Source organism: Chiloscyllium plagiosum, chromosome 3, assembly GCF_004010195.1.
Source record: "Chiloscyllium plagiosum isolate BGI_BamShark_2017 chromosome 3, ASM401019v2, whole genome shotgun sequence".
Taxonomy (NCBI): Eukaryota; Metazoa; Chordata; class Chondrichthyes; order Orectolobiformes; family Hemiscylliidae; genus Chiloscyllium; species Chiloscyllium plagiosum.
In genome coordinates, this window is record NC_057712.1 from 92,679,848 (window position 1) to 92,698,700 (window position 18,853).

At 39.3% G+C, this 18,853-nt stretch overlaps 1 protein-coding gene across 2 annotated transcripts in view; it reads right to left on the minus strand.

Annotated features, from left to right (window-relative positions):
• Positions 1-13,063: 13,063 nt before the first annotated feature.
• The window catches only part of LOC122547509 (cAMP-specific 3',5'-cyclic phosphodiesterase 7B-like), a 176,572-nt gene continuing 170,782 nt past the window's right edge, over positions 13,064-18,853 (minus strand). For both annotated transcript variants that reach the window (XM_043686123.1, XM_043686129.1), the window contains 2 exons: positions 17,860-17,940; positions 13,064-15,401 (listed from right to left, as the gene is read on the minus strand). In XM_043686123.1, coding sequence (XP_043542058.1) covers positions 15,193-15,401; positions 17,860-17,940 — 290 coding nt within the window. In that variant the 3' untranslated portion in view covers positions 13,064-15,192. The remainder of the gene's footprint in view (positions 15,402-17,859; positions 17,941-18,853) is intronic.

Below are 18,853 nucleotides of genomic sequence, written 5' to 3' on the forward strand. Positions count from 1 at the left end.
AGAAAGAACGACTGGAATGGTTGCAAAAAGCTGAAGATTTGACTCCATTTAAACTATGAGTTCTAGGGTTTGCACTATACCAGGGTGCATATTCTACTCCTTTTGGTTTTCTTGCTACCTGCACATGTAACCAACTGCAATCAAGATAAAGTATTTGCCTTTGAAGAGGGAAAGTCAAGGACTGGGAGAGACCACAAGTCAAAAGTTTGAACATGGGGAAATACCACACACCATAGAGAGGACATCACAGAGCTGTTGTAGATACCATTTGATTTTTGCCACGCAGAATTAAAGATTGTGACAGATGGCACCAGCAGATTTTTAAATTTACTCCTGGGTAATGAGTGTTGCTGGCTGCCTGCATTTATTGCCCATTGCTAGTTGCCCTTGAGATAGTGGTGGTGAGCTGCCTTCTTGAGTTGCTGCAGTCCATGTGTTTTAGATAGACCCACAGTGCTGTTAGGGAGGGAATTATTATTGTCATATGAAAATGATGCTTTGGCATTCTATGTGGTCAGTAGTGTTTCTGCCTTTTGCTCTGTGCTGGCATCTAGTGTGACTATTGCCATTATCGAGAAACCAAGAACAACAAAGTAACTATTGGCTAATTAAGGGATTCATTCACACCTTGCAGTAAGAATTCTGTTTAAATAATAGAATACATTAACAGTTTCTGTCAAACTGCCAAATGAATTTTGCAATAGTTAAATGTGATTAGCAATTTGTGTGAAGAATTAATAACTCCAGGATTGAAAAAAAAACAGCCTTTTGAAATGTTATTTATTCTCTTGAGGCATGGGCTTTGAAGCAGTATTAATGGAACACTAGTGTCATCTGTGTGATATGATCCTACCTGAGAATGTTACCGGACAAGTGAGATCCCAGACTGAAATCTGGCTTGACAGATCTTGTTTTAGTTTTAATTAAGTGGTCTCTCACTAAAACATTAGCACATAATGCTGCTGATTTTGCTTTAACATCAAAACAGAAATTTATAAACAAAAGAAGTGAAGATAAAATACAGTAAGCCAAACTATAGCACATTCAAAGATTTTTCAAGTCAGTAAAATTATAATGCCATTAATTTAAAACATTCCTTTATAATCAAATCACTCCAGTGGATATGAGCCTTGTCTGGTCACACTTTCCTGATAAGACAATATACCCATTCAGCTGTTAACAGTTTGAATACAATAGCCCTTGTTCAGATTCACTGGACTCAAAACATTTAATTGTTTTCTCTCTGCTGATGCTGCCCGACCTGCTGAATTTCTCCAGCAATTTCAGTTTTTATTTGTTTTAGATTTCCAGCATCTATATTCTTTGTTTTGTTCTAGGTTTTGGTCTAGTAAACCTTCTCTGACGTGCCTCCAGTGCACTTACATCCTTCCTGAAATACTGTGCACAGTACTCCTAGATGTGGTCCCACTCGTGCCCTGTGACACTAAAGTGTAACCTACGTACTTGTGTATTTAATTTCCCCTTGTGATAAACAGTAATATTCCACTAATCTTTGAAATTCATGCATGAGAACAGAGCAACCCCTCTGCAATCTCTGTTTAAATAATGTAACTTGTTTTATTCTTCCAAAATGGGCAATTGCACATTTCCCACATTATATTCATTTCCCCCTTTGTGCCTACTCATTAAACCTATCTGCATCTTTTGAGGCCCCTCTATGTCCTCCTCACAACCTACTTTTCTACCTACTCTTGTCGTTAACAATGTTCCAGCTAAATTTGTTTTCTTTTGCATAGACCTGGATGGCAGGGACTTCTAGAACCAGTTATCAAAGCTGGGAACAGCTTCAGCCACCAAGTGCTGTGTGTGAACCTTCAACAGTTGTGTACATGCAGTTTATAGGGAATGTTGTTTGTCACTGTTTTCAGCTTTTTTATGCATAGATATTGCTTCAAACTCATAAACTAAATTTCAAATGCATATATGGTCAGGCTGAAAGATCAATTTTATTCTCTGATTCAATTTGCTGGATTCAATGCCAAGCATTCCATGCATAAACTTCTCTTACACTGATGTCAGCTTTACTTTAGATGCAGGCAGCACATCAAACTTCTTAAGCAAGTTTCATTGGCAAAAACATTGCGTTCTTTTATGAATTTTGCATTCAGAACCAACCAGTGAACAAAATGCGTATGATCCTTTGACTTTTTGTAAATATTTACCAAGTGTTGGGGCTCAAATTCAAGGGATTAGGTTGACTAATTTGTTGATAGATGCATTATACACATGTCACAAGTGGAAAAATGCATTATAATGCAATCACGCACTTCATACAGTCTTGGTATTGGTTGACATGAAGAACGGTCTGTAATTCTCTCATGCTCAGTGCTCACAGGCTTTTGGAGTTTTAAAACAAAATTACAGGACTGGTTTCAAAAATATTTAGAATTTTGCAAGAGAAAACTGAAGCAGCTTGTTTTCTCCCTCAAAGCATTGTGAAAGTACAAATATCTTGGCAAGGATTTAATACAAATTTATACAACCCCAGTTATTGTCTAGATTTGTAAAGTTGGAAAATACATAATTTAGTAAGTGTTAAGATTTGTAGCTCAAGTTGAGGTTCTGGATGTAGGTTTGCTTGCTGAGCTGGAAGGTTTGGTTTTAGACGTTTCCTCACTATATTAAGTAACATCATCAGTGAGTCTCCAGATGAAGCAGTGGTGGTATGGCCCACTTTTTATTTGCACTTAGGTTTCCTTGGGTTGCCAATGTCACTTCCTGTGGTGATGTCATTTCTTTTTCTCAGGGGGTGGTAAATGGGATCCAAGTCAGTGTATTTGTTGATAGAGTTCCGGATGGAATGCCATGCTTCTAGGAATTCATGTGCGTGTCTCTGTTTGGCTTGTCCTAGGATGTGTTGTTCCAGTCGAAGTGGTGTCCTTCCTCATCTGTATGTAAAGATACTAGTTTCTTTAGTATGTCCCACTCTCACTAGTATCTTTACTTACATCCATGCATAATTTAAATTGCTCTTTCTCCAGGATTTAAGCTTGATTAGGAACACAATACACTTTTGGGAAATCTACTGTGTATCAGGTCTGTTACTCAGAATTTTCAGAACTGAAATGCCAGCAAGCTTTTGATCCATCCAGGTGCCTTTTAAATGTTGTAATTGTACTAGCCTCCACCACCTCCTCTGTTAGTTCAATCCATAGGTGCACCACCCTTTGCAAGAAAAATTGTTGCACCTTAGGTCCCTTTTAAATTTTTCCCCACTCACCCTAAACCTATGCCATCTAGGTTGGACTCCCCCTACCCTAGGCAAAAGACTTTGTCTACTTTCCCTGTCCATGCCTAGGAAGGGTTTAGAGACATATGGGCCACGTTCTGGCAAATGGGACTAGATTAGTTTAGGGTATCTGGTTGGCATGGATGAATTGGACCGAAGGGTTTGTTTCTGTGCTGTACATCTCTATGATACTACTTGGCTTGGATATTTGGGAGATTAATTGCAGATTCCAAATATGAACCTCATTCCCAGTTTCCTGAAGTGCATTTTCTCAGATTCCCTGAAGTATAAACAGCAGTGAGGATTGCACATGGAAATCTTCCTGATTTGCAAGACACCTCAAAACTAGGTGACATGTACCTGCTGAGCCTTTGAGAGACTGGATTTTTGTTTAATGAACAGTCACTTCAAAAGTTCTGATGAAAATTGGTCACACGTGCGAAGTATTTCTAAAGGACAAATAAACACATTTTTTCACCTTTTTTATAATTTGCTTGTTTAGCATTAACAGAATTTCTTCTGTAACAGCTTATCTTATAACCATTTTTTCAGACTGGCTCTTTTTGATGTTCCCAGACCAATTTAGGTTAGGGTTGTCTGGAAAGGTTAGATTCTGAGAAAAGTGCCAAATCATCTGTTGCTTTCAGATCTCCAAGTGGTTCCATCTCAACCTATCTTTACTTGCAGATGTGTTCCAAAGAGTTTCACTCACACTTATTGTAGGAAGGATTGTATTTTATCACAGGGAATGTGTGGATATTTTTTGCACCTACCCAATGATTGTTGCTGTAGCGTAAATATTGCTGTGGAGCTTAACAGTAACAGCAGTTATAAGAGTCACAAACCATCCCATGTGATAAGCTGCCATTTTCCATCCTCCTTGAATTGTCTACAGTGTTGTGCATAGTTGACTACCCTTTTCAAAAAGTCTCAGCAAGACATGTCAACGTGTGTGAATATATTGTGAGAGGCATGATTTTAAAGTAAGGTTGAGCTGCTCGTGAGAGGGTTCTTAATTTGTGGAATATGGCAGGTGGTTTCAAAACATTTTTTATTCTGTGGACCATGATGATCAAGTGAAATGTTTCAGGAGTGGCCCTTCCCTCTGAGATCATTTTCACAAAGTGGGCAAGTGAGTGGTTCTAGAAGCTGGAAGCATGTGATAAATGTTTGATAGACAAGACACTCAGCGATTATAGGAAGTCGCTAAGAAAGCGGACTTGAAATCATAATCTGACCAGCCATGATCTTGTTGATTGGTGAAGCAGCTGAATGGTCTTCTCCTACTCCTTAGTCTTATAATCCAATATTTTATATTGTGTTGTTCTTGTCAGCCTTCCACTTTGTATTGTCTCTCAAACTAAGCTCAACCAAAACTCTGTTGTGGCAATGATGCAGAGCAGGAAATGTAGTAAGGAGTCAAATGTGGAGCAGTATGTAGTTTTTCATTAATTATCATTTGTTAGGATCAATTAGCACCAATTAACAAGAAAGTTAATCCTGTTTAAGTAAGACATTATTTATTTGCAAGTTTTTTAAAAAAAATCTGTAATTTAGTTTGCTGCCACTAGAGTGTGATCATTGGCTGAGTTCAAAGATACCTGAGGGAGAAGCCTGCAGAAGCTGTTTTAGATGAAGACCAATGTGCCTTGTTTCTACGTATTATTTTTACACTATATGCATTACAAATTACCAAACTACTCAACCGTAAATTGTCTACAATTTGGGAGAATAATGCATCAAAATGATTTATTATTGGCATTACTGTCCATTCAGTGTTCAGATGGACATCTTTCCATCATCCCTGACCTTTTGGAAAGTGAACCCAGGAACCTGTTTATGGCATGAAATGTTTGTTCTACCATTTTATTAATTTCATAATTAGATTTATGCTTTAGTTAGAAAGGTGTTCAGTGATTACTAACCCTTTAGAAAAGGATTCCTTCAACTCGTGAGGCATTTTAGGGCACCGTGAAATACTCTAGAGCAAGTGAGTAAAAAGCGAATAAAAGGAATAAGACCGTTTTTGCATGCAAAACTGAGTCAAAACAAAACAGCTCCAGAAAACTCTCTTGTTTACAAACCCCACAAACCATAGATACTATGCTGGTAAACATGACCCATTTGACTCTGAGACAGAATGAACAACTGATTATGAAGTTTGTTTTATAATGTATTTTCAGAGACAGTAATAAAGCTTTTCAAAAAAGTTCTGACCTTTTAGCGATTAAATGTCACTAATGAGGTTTATAAAGCACAGTCAGTCTACTATTGTTTCATGTTTGTAAAAATATAGCATCTCATATTTTTTAACCAAAACTCCTAATTTTTAAAAGTTCATTCCATGTTTATGATATGTTGGGGTTGGCATTATTGATGTGTCCAGTAGTTCCACCAGTCTTTTGAAATTGTATCAGGCAGTCTTTTATAGCACAGAAGGAAGCCATCAGGCTAAGAATCTTTGGTGTTTGTACTACTAGTGAATTTCCTCTCACCATACCATTTTGTTCTCTTGAGTACTCCGTATCATACACCACAGGAGAGACCCTTTAGCCCATCAAATCTGTACCACAAAAGCTACATTAAATCTGTACCAGACCCACATTCCTGTACTAGGCCCATAAGCCCTGAATGTTATGACATTTCCTTTATCTCATCCAATACTTTTCAGAAGGTTGTGAGGATACCTGTCTTGACTACCCTCCCAGGAAGTGCATTCCAGACCCCTACCACCCTTTGTGGTGGTGATGGTGGCGGTGGGGGGGGGGGGGGGTGGGCAAAGTTTTCCTCGTGCCCTTCTAAACCTCCTGCCTTTCACCTTAGATGTGTGCCCCTAAGCATAAAAGATGCTTTCTATCCACCCTGCCTGTGTCCCTGACATACCTGTGACATTTCTCCACTCAGCCTCTGCTCCAAAAAAAACCTGAGCTTATCCAACCTGTCTTCATAGTTAAAGTGCTCCAACCCAGGCAACAACCTGGCCAATCTCATTTGCATGCACTCCCTTATAATCACATCCTTCTTTACTGCGGAGAGCAGAACTGCACACAGTACTTCAGCTGTGGCCTTAACCAAAATCCTTTACAGCTCCAATATAACTTCCCTACTCTTATAATCAATACTTCAACTGATAAAGACTTGTTTAATTTACTTTTGAAAACATCAAAGATATTTGCCTCAACCACTTCTTATGGTAGTGAGTTCCACATTCTAACCTCTCTCTGATTAAAGAAATTTCCCAAATGGATTTATTAATAATTATCCTGATTTGAAAGTCACTAGTTTTGGATTCTTCCAAAAGTGAGAACATTCTTTTCATATGTTCACCAACATATTCATAATTTTAAAACACCCTTTTAGGTCACCTTCACGTTCTCCACACATTCCACCCCCTAAGAGAAAATAATTCTTCAATCACAGATAATTAATTCCTACATTCTGATGCCATCCTTGTAAATCTTTGTTCTTTATACTTTCTTAAGTGCTTCAAGCATCTGATGAACATGAGGAGGAATTTCCTTTGAGTCTTTAGATTTTCTTGCCACTGAGAGCTGTGGGGGCAGAAGCCTTTTTTTTAATATTTAAGCTGAGATAGATTCTTGATCAGCAGCAGAATAATCAAGGGTTCCAGGGAAAGGGCAGGAAAGTAGATGTGAGGAATATTGGATCGGTCATGGTGCAGCAGGCTTGAGGGGTTGAACAGCTTACTGCTATTCCTATTTCTTATGATCTGTGGTCTTACCCTAAAGATTAAGATGTTTTAATTGTCAAACATTACTCACTGCTCACAAGCAACCAAGACTTTGACTGCAGCTACCTTCATGTGTCAAGGATCCTTCAACCTTGGCTTTGAGGATTGCTGTCAAGTTAATGTGGGGGACACTGAGATTAAAGACAAATGTCCCAGGGAGCTGTCAAATCCTAGCTTGCACACATCATTTGACAATTCCATCCACCTTACTAGTGAGAGTACAGATTCAGTGATGATTCCATACATCTCTGTACAGGAAGGTTGTTCCTATGTATGAGTTTTTCAAAGGGGCACAGATATTATGGAAAATAAAGAACATGAAAGCATGGAAAGGGTTAAAGCATGAAGACCACTGGAAGGCAGGATGGGATAACCAGAGTGGAACATTCTTACACCAATTAGCAGAGTAAGGTTAAGGCTGAAAGGTCACTATGGCGAGATGAGGTAACACAAGTAATAAAGCAAGTTTCTCTGTTATTATAGAACATAGAACAGTACAGCACAGAACAGGCCCTTCAGCCCACGATGTTGTGCCAACCATTGATCCTTATGTAAGGTAAATCTAATGTACGAACCCTCAAATTTCTGTGACCATATGCATGTCCAGCAGTCTCTTAAATATCCCTAATAACCTCTCTTCCACAACTGCTGTTGGCAATGCATTCCATGCTCTCGCAACTCTCTGCGTAAAGGACCTGCCTCTGACATCCCCTCTATACTTTCTGCTAAACAGCTTAAAACTATGACCCCTCATGTTAACAATTTCTGCCCTGGGAAAAAGTCTCTGGCTATCAACTCTATCTATGCCTCTCATTATCTTGTACACCTCAATTAGGTCCCCTCTCTTTCTTTTCCAATGAAAAAAGTCCGAGCTCAGTCAACCTCTCTTCGTAAGATAAGCCCTCTGTTCCAGGCAGCATCCTGATAAACGTCCTCTGAACCCTCTCCAAAGAATCCACATGTTTCCTATAATAGGGCGACCAGAACAGGACACAGTATTCCAAGTGCGGTCTAACCAAAGTTTTATAGAGCTGCAACACGATCTCACGACTCATAAACTCAATCCCCTGTTAATGATAGCCAAAACACCATATGCTTTCTTAACAACCCTGTCCACTTGGGTGGCAATTTTAAGGGATCTATGTACCTGCACACCAAGATCCCGCTGTTCCTTCACACTACCAAGAATCCTGTCTTTAATCCTGTACTCAACTTTCAAGTTCGACCTTCCAAAACACATCACTTCGCATTTATCCAGGTTGAACTCCATCTGCCACCTCTCAGCCATCTCTGCATCCTGTCAATGTCACACTGCAGCCTACAACAGTCCTCTATACTGTCAACGATACCTCCAACCTTTGTGTTGTCTGCAAACTTGCTAACCCATCCTTTAATCTCCTCATCCAAGTCATTAATAAAAATTACTAAGAGTTGAGGCCCAAGAACAGAGCCCTGTGGAACACCACTCACCACTGACTTCCAGGCAGAATACTTTCCTTCCACTATCACTCGCTGTCTTCTGTCAACCAGCTAATTCTATATCCAGACAGCTAAATTTCCCTGTATCCCATTCCTCCTGACCTTCTGAATGAGCCTACCATGGGGAACCTTATCAAATGCCTTGCTGAAGTCCAGAAACACCACATCCACTGCCCGACCCTCATCAACTTGTCTGGTAACATCCTCAAAAAAACTCAATAAGATTTGTGAGGCATGACCTGCCCCTCTATGACAGGATTGGGACATGACGTTAAAATATCTAATTAATAGTTAGTAGAATCAGCTTGAGACAGGAGACTAATAGATGGAATAGCTAAATATCTATCGTGATAGGTTAGTCTGCAATGAAAGGTCACTGTAGCAGAGTTAGCAATAAATATCTAACCGTGACATTAGAATAACATCAAGTAGAATGTATAACTAAAGAGATAATGGGAACTTACATCACTGGTTTATTGTGTAGCTAGAGTGAGGTACTTTGATTAATATAGTTGGACATGCTGATAAGCTAACAGAAACATGATTAAAAAAAAATATAAAAATCCACAGACCCTGAGGTTCGGGGGCATTCGAGAATCTGCTTTCTCCGTTTCATGGTATTTTGTTTGCAAATAAAAGACCTACTTCTTGAAGAACTCTCTGTGTCCCCTGGTGATTCTCTATATTTTCTCCACAACAATAGTCAAGGCTGGCAAATATTCAATAAGAAACCCAGATGAGCATCATGGTGCAGTGGCCTGCAGAGGAAAAACAACACAAAGCACTTTTTTTTGCAGATTAACTCTTGTCATAGTGGAGGTCCAAGCTTGTCAAGGCAGCGTTGTATTTCTGTGCATGCTGAAGCATGAATGGATAGAGATGAAGTGAATATCTTTCTCAAGATTCCTGCTCCTTGGTGGTGTAATGTGGTCCAAGACTAGTCTGCAGAAGCCTCGAATTTCTACTGGTAGCCTCACATAATGAAGACACGATTACTCCAATTGCCCCTTGCAGGGCCTCAAAAAGAATATCGTAAACACAGAAAACAGCAGTAACTTACCCCTCCCACTTTGCATGTAGTCTCAGCCAGTTTGTCATTTCATAGTTGACCTTTGATCAAATATGGTGAGGTTCTAACTTTGTTTCATTGCAGGTTTGTCCCCATTCTTCTCTTTTTGGTGTTCCTATCTCCGTGACCATGGTGATCCTTCACCCTTTCCCTTTCCTATTTGATTTAGCCACTTTATATTACGACCAGTGTGTTTACCTTCAGAGCCTATGTCTCTAGAGGTTCCTATGCCCTTGCAAACCCTATATCGTCTTCATACAGAGGTCAGAGTAATCCTGACCTATTTGAACCATCACACCCAACCCTTGACAGCTCCCAGTCCCTTCCTCACTCACTATGAAGTCCACCGTACTAACTCAAATTGCCACTATCTCTGTCACCATTCCCTCAGAGATCCAGTAAAATGAGGTCCATTCCCAGACTTGAGCTGCCTGCTTTGCCCAGGATCCCATGGACTGCCCCCTGCTGACCTCCTTGAGTATTAGCAACCCAACCCCTCTGATTGACTGTTGTGTTCCCTCCTCTGGACTGACTTGCCACGACAGTCTCAGGCAGACCATGGCCACTCCCCAGACTGATCTCTCAGTATGTAATCTTCGCATCACTTGCAGTTGACCTTGACAACTGACCATAGCTCATTCCCTCAACTTCAAGGTCATAAACCCCTCACCTGTGTGGGATGAAACCCCTATGATTGAATGTGGCCTATCTTCTGGATTGACTTGGTAGGACAGCACTGTCCAAAGTTCATTTCCTGGACTGTTTTCTCAATAGCACTCTGATTAACCTACATGTAATTCCTGGACTGCTTGCTCTTGACCTTGAAGACTGTCTGTATAGATTCATAAGAATTTTGGCTGTCCCAAAGTGCAAAATTACCTACATGAAACACATTAGTCTTGGCTGTCTCTCACCTCCAAACTAATTGCTTGAAGTCTTTAGTGGCTGATTTTGGATGAGACCCAGCATGATGACATTGTGAGGTTTGTGCTTTGCCAATGCTGGGCTAAGTGGGTGAAGGGTCCAAATGGAGCCTGACCATTGAGTCGAAATGTACCATGTCCGGATGAAATCGTTCCATGTGAACAGAAGCTAGATGATTGGCATAGCCTTTCCACAGGCTGTAATAGGCACTGATCAAAGACGTCACTAGGTACCTGCTTTGTTCTACCAGTCAGGTTTTTATACTGCTGCAGAGGAGTGTCTGAACAGGTTGATTAAAGATATCCTAATTAATTCTCCCTATTTGTCATTCCTTCAGATGTCAGACTACCCAAAATGTTGAGACCTACCAGTTCTTGAAAGGAACTCTTCTCAGAGCAAATTTTAATGGTGAACGTAAAATTCTCTTAATGTTAATATTCTCACCACTGAAACCTTCAAAGAAATCTTAAGTTGAAATAAGACTGAGCACATAAGTTGACAGAAGTGGAATGCTAAATGTTTAGCCTATACAGTAGCGCTTCTACATATGAATGACCACGTTCACGAACAAATCGGTTTACGAACAGGATTGATTATACTTAAAATTTTGCTTCAATGTACAAAATTCAAGGTACGAACAAAGGTACGAACGCAAAAAGCCCGTGTGCGACCACGTGGTTTCATTGTTCTGCTTTGCTACGCGCTTGTTGAACGCAAAAGCTCTCGGGCCCCGCATGATCTCATTCAGTTCGTCTTTGGCGCGTGCGCTGTGAACAGCGTTCGTTGCTACGTCCAAGCATTTTTACGCTATCCGAACAATGGGAAAAATTGATTCAGTTCGCGAACTTTTCGGTTCGTGAACTGGGTCCCGGAACGGATTAAGTTCGTAAGTTGAGGCGCTACTGTATTTACTTTGAAATGTTAAGTCAAAACAGATTTGTTAAATGGTCTTCAGTTTGTAGCAACTAATTCTTTGCAATGCAGATTAAATCTTCCACTAGCAACAGAATATTTGGGACTTTCAATTTTCTAATGGTTTTTCTTCTGCTCAATTTTAAGTTGCCTTTAATTCCTGCAATAAAAAAAGCTATTTCTCACAAACAAAACCAGCAATCTCTGAACCAATGTCATTGCTCACGCATGACCTGTAACATCCAGAAAGGCTGACCACAGAATCGAGCACTTGAATTTTTTTCAGGTATAAGAACATAACTAGGAGAAGGAGTAGGCTATCTGGCCCTTCAAGCCATCTCCGCCTTTCAGTATGATCGTGGCTGATCTTTTTGTGGCCTCAGCTCCATTACCATCCCACCATAACCCTTAATTCCTTTACTGTTCAAAAAAGTATCTATCTTAGCTTTAAAAACATTCAATGACGAAGCCTCAACTGCTTCACTGGGTGGGGAATTCTATAGATTCACAACTCTCTGGGTGAAGCAATTACTAAATCTGCTCGCCTTAATTTTGAGGCCATACCGTATTGGCCTAGTTTCACCTGTCAGTGGAAACATGCTCTCTATTTCTACCTTATCGATTCCCTTCATATTTTTATATGTTTCTATAAGATCCCCCCTCATTCTTCTAAATCCAATGAATATAATCTCAGTCGCTACAGTCTCTCCTCATAAGCTGACCCCTTTAACTCTGGAGGAGAAAGTGAGGACTGCAAATGCTGGAGTTCAGAGCTGAAAATGTGTTGCTGGAAAAGCTCAGCAGGTCAGGCAGCATCCAAGGAGCAGGAGAATAGAAGTTTCGGGCATAAAACGTTCTTCTAGAATGGGCCTTCTTCAGGAAAGAATTCCTGAAGAAGGGCTCATGCCCGAAACGTCGATTCTCATGCTCCTTGGATGCTGCCTGACCTGCTGCGCTTTTCCAGCAACACATTTTCAGCCCTTTAACTCTGGAATCAACCTAGTGAACGTTCTCTGCACCCTCTCTATTGCTAGTATATCCTTTCTCAAGTAAGGAGACCAAAAATGCATGCAGTATTCCAGGTGTAGCCTCACCAGCACCCTATACAGCTGCAAAATAACCTCCCCGTTTTTAAACTTAATCCCTTTAGCAATGAAGGACAAAATTCTATTTGCCTTTTTAATTACCTGTTGTATCTGCAACCAATCTTCTGTGACTCATGCACAAGGACACCCAGGTCCCTCGGCACAGCAGCATGCTGCAATTTTTTACCATTCAATAATAATCCTTTTTACTGTTATTCCTACCAAAGTGGATGATTTCACAATTATTAACATTGTACTCCATTTGCCACATCTTTGCCCACTCACTTAAATTATCTATGTCCCTCTGCAAAGTTTCACAGTCCTCTGCACACTTTGCCCTACTGCTCATCTTAGTGTCATCTGCAAACTTTGACACACTATACATGGTCCCCAATTCAAAATCATCTCTATAAATTGTGAATAATTGTGGTCCCAATTAGTATTTCTAGCTTTGCAAACATGTGGGCACTTTCAAACAATGAAAATTTTGACTTACTCAAACTCATCTAAAAGTTGCCACTCTACCAGCTAAACATGGATGCACCAATACAGAGCTTTATGTGTGGTGCTCCTCTGAAATTTGTAAGTTGAAATCAGTCAGTCCAGTTGGATTGATATATCATTTTGTTTGCATATTTATCTTTTTCATAAATGGAAAACACAAGTGACATTTACAAAAATCTTCTAATTATGATTAGTTGCAGTCCAAAATATTGAGAACTGAAAGTACAGCACTCTATTCTTGATTAAAATTTAGTTTTTAGAAATAACAATAATTCTTGGCAACACTGCATAGCAGTCACAGCAAATTTCACAACATATTCATCACATTTTCAGCATTAGACAAAGTTTACATTAAAATGGTGCTATCATACAGCTGTAAGGCTTGTTTACATAGGTTACAGGAATGTAAGAACCTAACCTCTAAATCAAAATATTGTCTTTTGTATGTTGATTAAAGTTTAGGTGTACATAAATCTGTAATAGTAATCATTTTAGTTACTTACACATAATGTAAGGTACATTCTTGCTGTGTAAATTAAATCCATGGCTTTACATAAACAGGGATGGGCTGTTTACTCCTCAAACCTGTTTCACCATTTAAGTAGATCTTTGCTGATCTATACCTCAACTACATTTGCCCACATTTGAACAGAAAGGCAAACAAAGACGTATAACAAGCCTTTTTTTGCTTTCATTAATAAAACAACAGCCTGTATTACAAAGCATTTCAAAAAGTGTTTTGGGTAAGATTTTCTTTTGCTGTCAATGGAATAACAAGTACATTTTCAACCTCTGGAGCATGACAACATGATGTTCAGGCTTGATCTGTTCATTTACGATTTTTCAGCAGAAAAGTACATTTTTGAAAAAAAATACATTTACTTTCTTAGACCTTAAATTGATGATCTGGGCCTTCAGTAAAATGATAACCTGTACAAAGTTGTCAAATGTTTTTAAATTTGATAACATTGTTATGCAACAGTGGGATTTAAAAGAGAAATAATCCCTATAGTTGCCTCAGTAAACAATTAAAAATAAATGAAAACATGGAATGTTTGTGAAGTTTTGATGCTTTTGTTAAGGATTGTAACTAGAACAACAGAAATGAACAGCTTGCTGTAATTACTAACAACAAATTGGAGTTTAGTACAAAGGATATTTGTGCTTACTTATCAAAACAGTATAAGTGTAGCAATGGGTGCAATGTTAAGGCTTTTTGGAACATACCAGTGTATTACAACTAAAACAGCTATTTACATTTGTTCTATGATTCTAATTTTTGGCTTCTTTAAATACCAATGGTATTTATTTTTCACAGTGTAATTTTTTTTGAACACAGAATTCTAAAGGTACCGATCTTTTGTTGTTTATCATCTCTAGTAAGTGTTGAGAAAAAAAGAGGGACAGAGACAGAATGAAAAATGGAATTGTGTATATCTTCTAACTGATCATATTTACATCTCTACATCTCAATTTTATTTATAATTATACATGAAAAATTCTATATGTGAACTCAGTAGGTATGCAATCCAGTTGTGAATGCCACAAATGCTTTCTGATGCAAAAGGTACAAAAATGAAAAAGTTTGGTTGTCATTCCAAAAAGAAAGTCTTATTCTCAGTGCACACTCAAAATCTGATGGATTCTGAGTTCAGTCAAAGCTGGTTTTAGCAATGGTTTATCATGGTGCAGCCCAGCTGCAGAGCAGTTAAATATCATGTTCTTCAGCAATTGTCAGTTGTAGCAAAAGCCACCTTGCTGAATGAGTCTTCTAACTGCACCACAATTAAATAAAGCTGACTTTCTTTCAGTAACTCTTCTGCCTTCATTCAGTATCATTTTCAATCCACATTATCCTCTACCCAGCAATATAAGCTTAGGTAAATGCCATTGAACCTGATGCTCGATAATGTGGATTTTGAATCCTGCTTCTGGTGTAATTCAAATATCAAGTATTTTGCTTTTAGTAATCAAAAGTTATTGGAGGGTTGCTGAGGTAATATGCAGCACACATTTTCAAAACTGAAGACAGACCAAGAACTCGGAACAGACAATCACTTTTAATTGGATCAAATTGGTCTCTTCTTCCTCTTTTCTCTGGAGAGTATTTTCTCAGTTGTTTGAAGATGTTCTCATGTTATTAAAAGTAAATTTTGAAAACAAAAAGGTGTGTGAAGAATACATGGCATATTTGGCTGGACCATCTAACTGGATTAGATTATTGGTGTTCAACTTCTTGAGAAATTCTGCTTTTGTCTTCATTCACTTGGGCTGAATTGTCCTCACTGTTGTGTTGTTTGAGGAGCAGTCCCCGCCATCTTGCTTTGTTTTTGCACAGATGACTCATCATTGTTATGGTCAATGGAGTGTTTTCAGTAAAACGGGACCATTCCACAAACAGAGGCTCAACAATGTAACTCATAAAGCCTAAAATAAAGAATAAAAAGGCAATTATATTATACTATAACAGAAGAGTTACTCAAAATATTAAAAAAGTGCTTGCAGTTTCTCCTATATATGCAATATAATGAAATCATTAACATATCATGATAATTAGTAACAACATTACTAGTAAAATAAGCAAAAACGAAAACTACTGGCAAAACATAGCAGGTCTGGCAGTATCTATGGGGAGAAAACAAAGGCTATGTTTCATTTAGATTAGAATCCCTACAGCATGGAAAATGGCCCTTCAGCCCAACAAGTCCACACCAACCCTCCGAACAGTAATCCACCCAGACCCATCTCCCTCGACTAACGCACCTAACTATGGGTAATTTAACGTGGCCAATTCACTTGACCTGCACATCTTTGGAATGTGGGAAGAAACTCACGCAGACACGGGGAGAATGTGCAAACTCCACACAGATAGTCGCCCAAGGCTGGAATCGAACCCAGGTCCTGGTGCTATGAGGCAGCAGTGCTAACCGCTGAGCCACCATGCCGCCCCAAATCTGATGGCACTTCATCAATGTTACAATCAAAATTTAAAACCAGATCAGCTCTTCAGCTGTCACTCACTGACAAAACACCAACTCATAAAATGTCCTGCAATTAGATATCTTACTGGTGCTCTTCAAATCACAATGTAGAAATGATGTGGATAAGAATACAGGAAGCATGGTTAGTAAGTTTGCAGATGACACCAAAATTGGTGGCATAGTAGACAGTGAAGAGGAATATCTAAGAGGTCAAAAGGATCTTGATCAACTGTACCAATGGGCTGAAGTGTGGCAGATGGAGTTTAATTTAGATTAATGCAAAGTGTAGCATTCTGGTAAGATGAATAAGGCCAGGACTTATACAGTTAATGGTAAGGCCATGGGGAGTATTGTCAAACAGAGAGACCTAGGGGTTTAGTAATGTAGCTCCTTGAAAGTTGCATCACAGGTAGACAGGATTGTTAAGAAGGCATTTGGCATGCTTCCCTTCATTGCTCAGATCACGGAGTGTTGGAATTGGGACATTGTGTTGTGGTTGTACAGAGTGTTGGTGAGGCCTCTTTTAGCATATAGTGTACAGTTCTGGTTGCTCTGCTATAGGAAGTATTTTATTAAATTACAAAGAGTGCAGAGGAGATTTATAGGGATGTTGCCAGAACTGGAGGATTTGATTTATAAGGAGAGGCTGGATGGTCGGGACTTCTTTCACTGGAGCATATGGGGTTGAGGGGTGACCTTTTGGAGGTAAAATCATGAGGAACAGAGATAAGGTGAATAGATAAGGTGTCTTTTCCCTAAGATGGAGGAGTTCAAAACTTAAGGTATGTTGTGGAATGAACTGCCTGAGGAAGTGGTAGATGCAGGTTCAGTTACAACATTTAAAAGAATTTGGCGAGTTACGTGAATAGGAAAGGTTGAGAGGGATATGGCCAATTGCAGGTGAATAGAACTAGTTTAATCTGGGAAACCTGGTTGGCCTGGACCAAAGGGTCTGTTTCTGTGCGGTAAGGCTCTATGACTCTGAGATTGTAAATAATTTTAACAAACTTATTCAGACATGTTATGTCACACCTCTGCAGCAGGTAAGACTTGAACTCAGGCAGTCTGGCTCAGAGGTCAGGGCACTACCACTGTGTTGTAAGAGTCATTTAAATATATACACTATGCCATATCACCAAAGCTGGCTATCTGTAACTAGGTAGAGGCATGTAAAATGACTAAACTGCTTACAAATCCTTTATGCAGTGCACATATTATTCTAGTTTCGTAATTTCTCGATAATACATTTCAAAATTGTATCAATGGATAAAAGACTCAGACCTTTTTCCTTTCAAAAGAAGATTGAGGCAACATTGTGCAGTCACCCATAATATTTGATGTTTCTTTAAAATTGTGCGCGGCACGGCATTGTAATAGATGTCTGATCTGAAAATTTCAGAAAAGATGATGCTTCGTTTTGCAGATGGTATTAAGTTTTTGATAGACTTACTCTGGAATCACATGCATCCGATTTACCATTTTGAATAAAGAGCTTTGCAGTGTAATTGAAGGGATACCTCCAGTGAGGAGTTCTGGAATTGCATGACAAGAATTTTTTAAAAATCTGATTGAAAAAAAACAGGAGGCATGAATTCCAATTATTAATTCATACCCGTACCCAGGTTTCCTGATGAATAGCAAGTGTAGCCTTGAACTGAGATTTTCAAGATTATTACGAGAATAAGACAAATACGATTCTCAATATAAATTACAGCTGTAGCATAAAAATTGCAGTCCCAAACAATACTCTTTCATGGTTTAGAAATTCAAAGCAAGCAAAACAAGGGACTTTTTTTGGCTTCCTTTCAACCTCAATACTTGAAACCATCTCTAGCCTGTCCATTCTCTTCAAGGTCAAATACAAATAGAAGTTTGTCCATAGGATTGTTGCATTTTTTTTTTACCTATTTGTATGCTGGGAACGGTGTCTTTCTGTTGATTGCACAGTGGACTAACTTCAAAGTGAAACCGTTGCTCTAGGTCACCTGCAAAACAAATAAATAATAGATTTGAAAAAAGACGGTGAATTCTAACCATTAAGAACAAAGAACAAAGAAAATTACAGCACAGGAACAGGCCCTTCGGCCCTCCAAGCCTGCACTGATCCTGATCTAAACCTGCCACCTATTTTGTAAAGATCTGTATCCCTTTGTTCCCTGCCTGTTCATGTATTCATACATCTTAAATGACACTGTTATTCCTGCCTCTGCCACTTCTGCTGGCAACGTGTTCCAGGTTCCCACCACCCTCTATGTAAAACACTTTCTACGCATATCTCCCCTAAACCTTTCCCCTCTCACTTTGAACTCATGACCCCTAGTAATTGAGTTCTGCTCTCTGGGAAAAAAAAACTTCTTGTTAACACCCTGTCCATACCTCTCTTGATTTTTTTAGACCTCAATCAGGTTCCCTCCATTTTTCTAATGATAATAATCCTAATCTATTCAACCTCTCTTCATAGCTGGCACCCTCCATGCCAGGCAACATCCTGGTGAACCTCCTTTGCACCCTCTCCAAAGCATCCACATCCTTTTGGTAATGTGGCGACCAGAACTGTACACAGTATTCCAAATGCAGCTGAACAAATCCCTATACAATTGAACATGACCTGCCAACTCTTGTAAGTGAAAGTGAGGACTGCTGAACATGACCTGCCAACTCTTGTAAGTGAAAGTGAGGACTGCAGATGCTGGAGGTTAGAGTTGAGAGTCTGGTGCTGGAAAAGTACAGCAACTCAGGCAGCATCCAAGAAGCAGGAGAATTGATGTTTCAGGTAAAAGCCCTTCATCAGGAATGAGGCTAGGAGATTGGGGGTGAAAAGATAAATGGGAGGGGGGGTGGGGCTGGGGGGAAGGTAGCTGAGAGTACGATAGGTGGATGGAGGTGAGGGTAATGGTG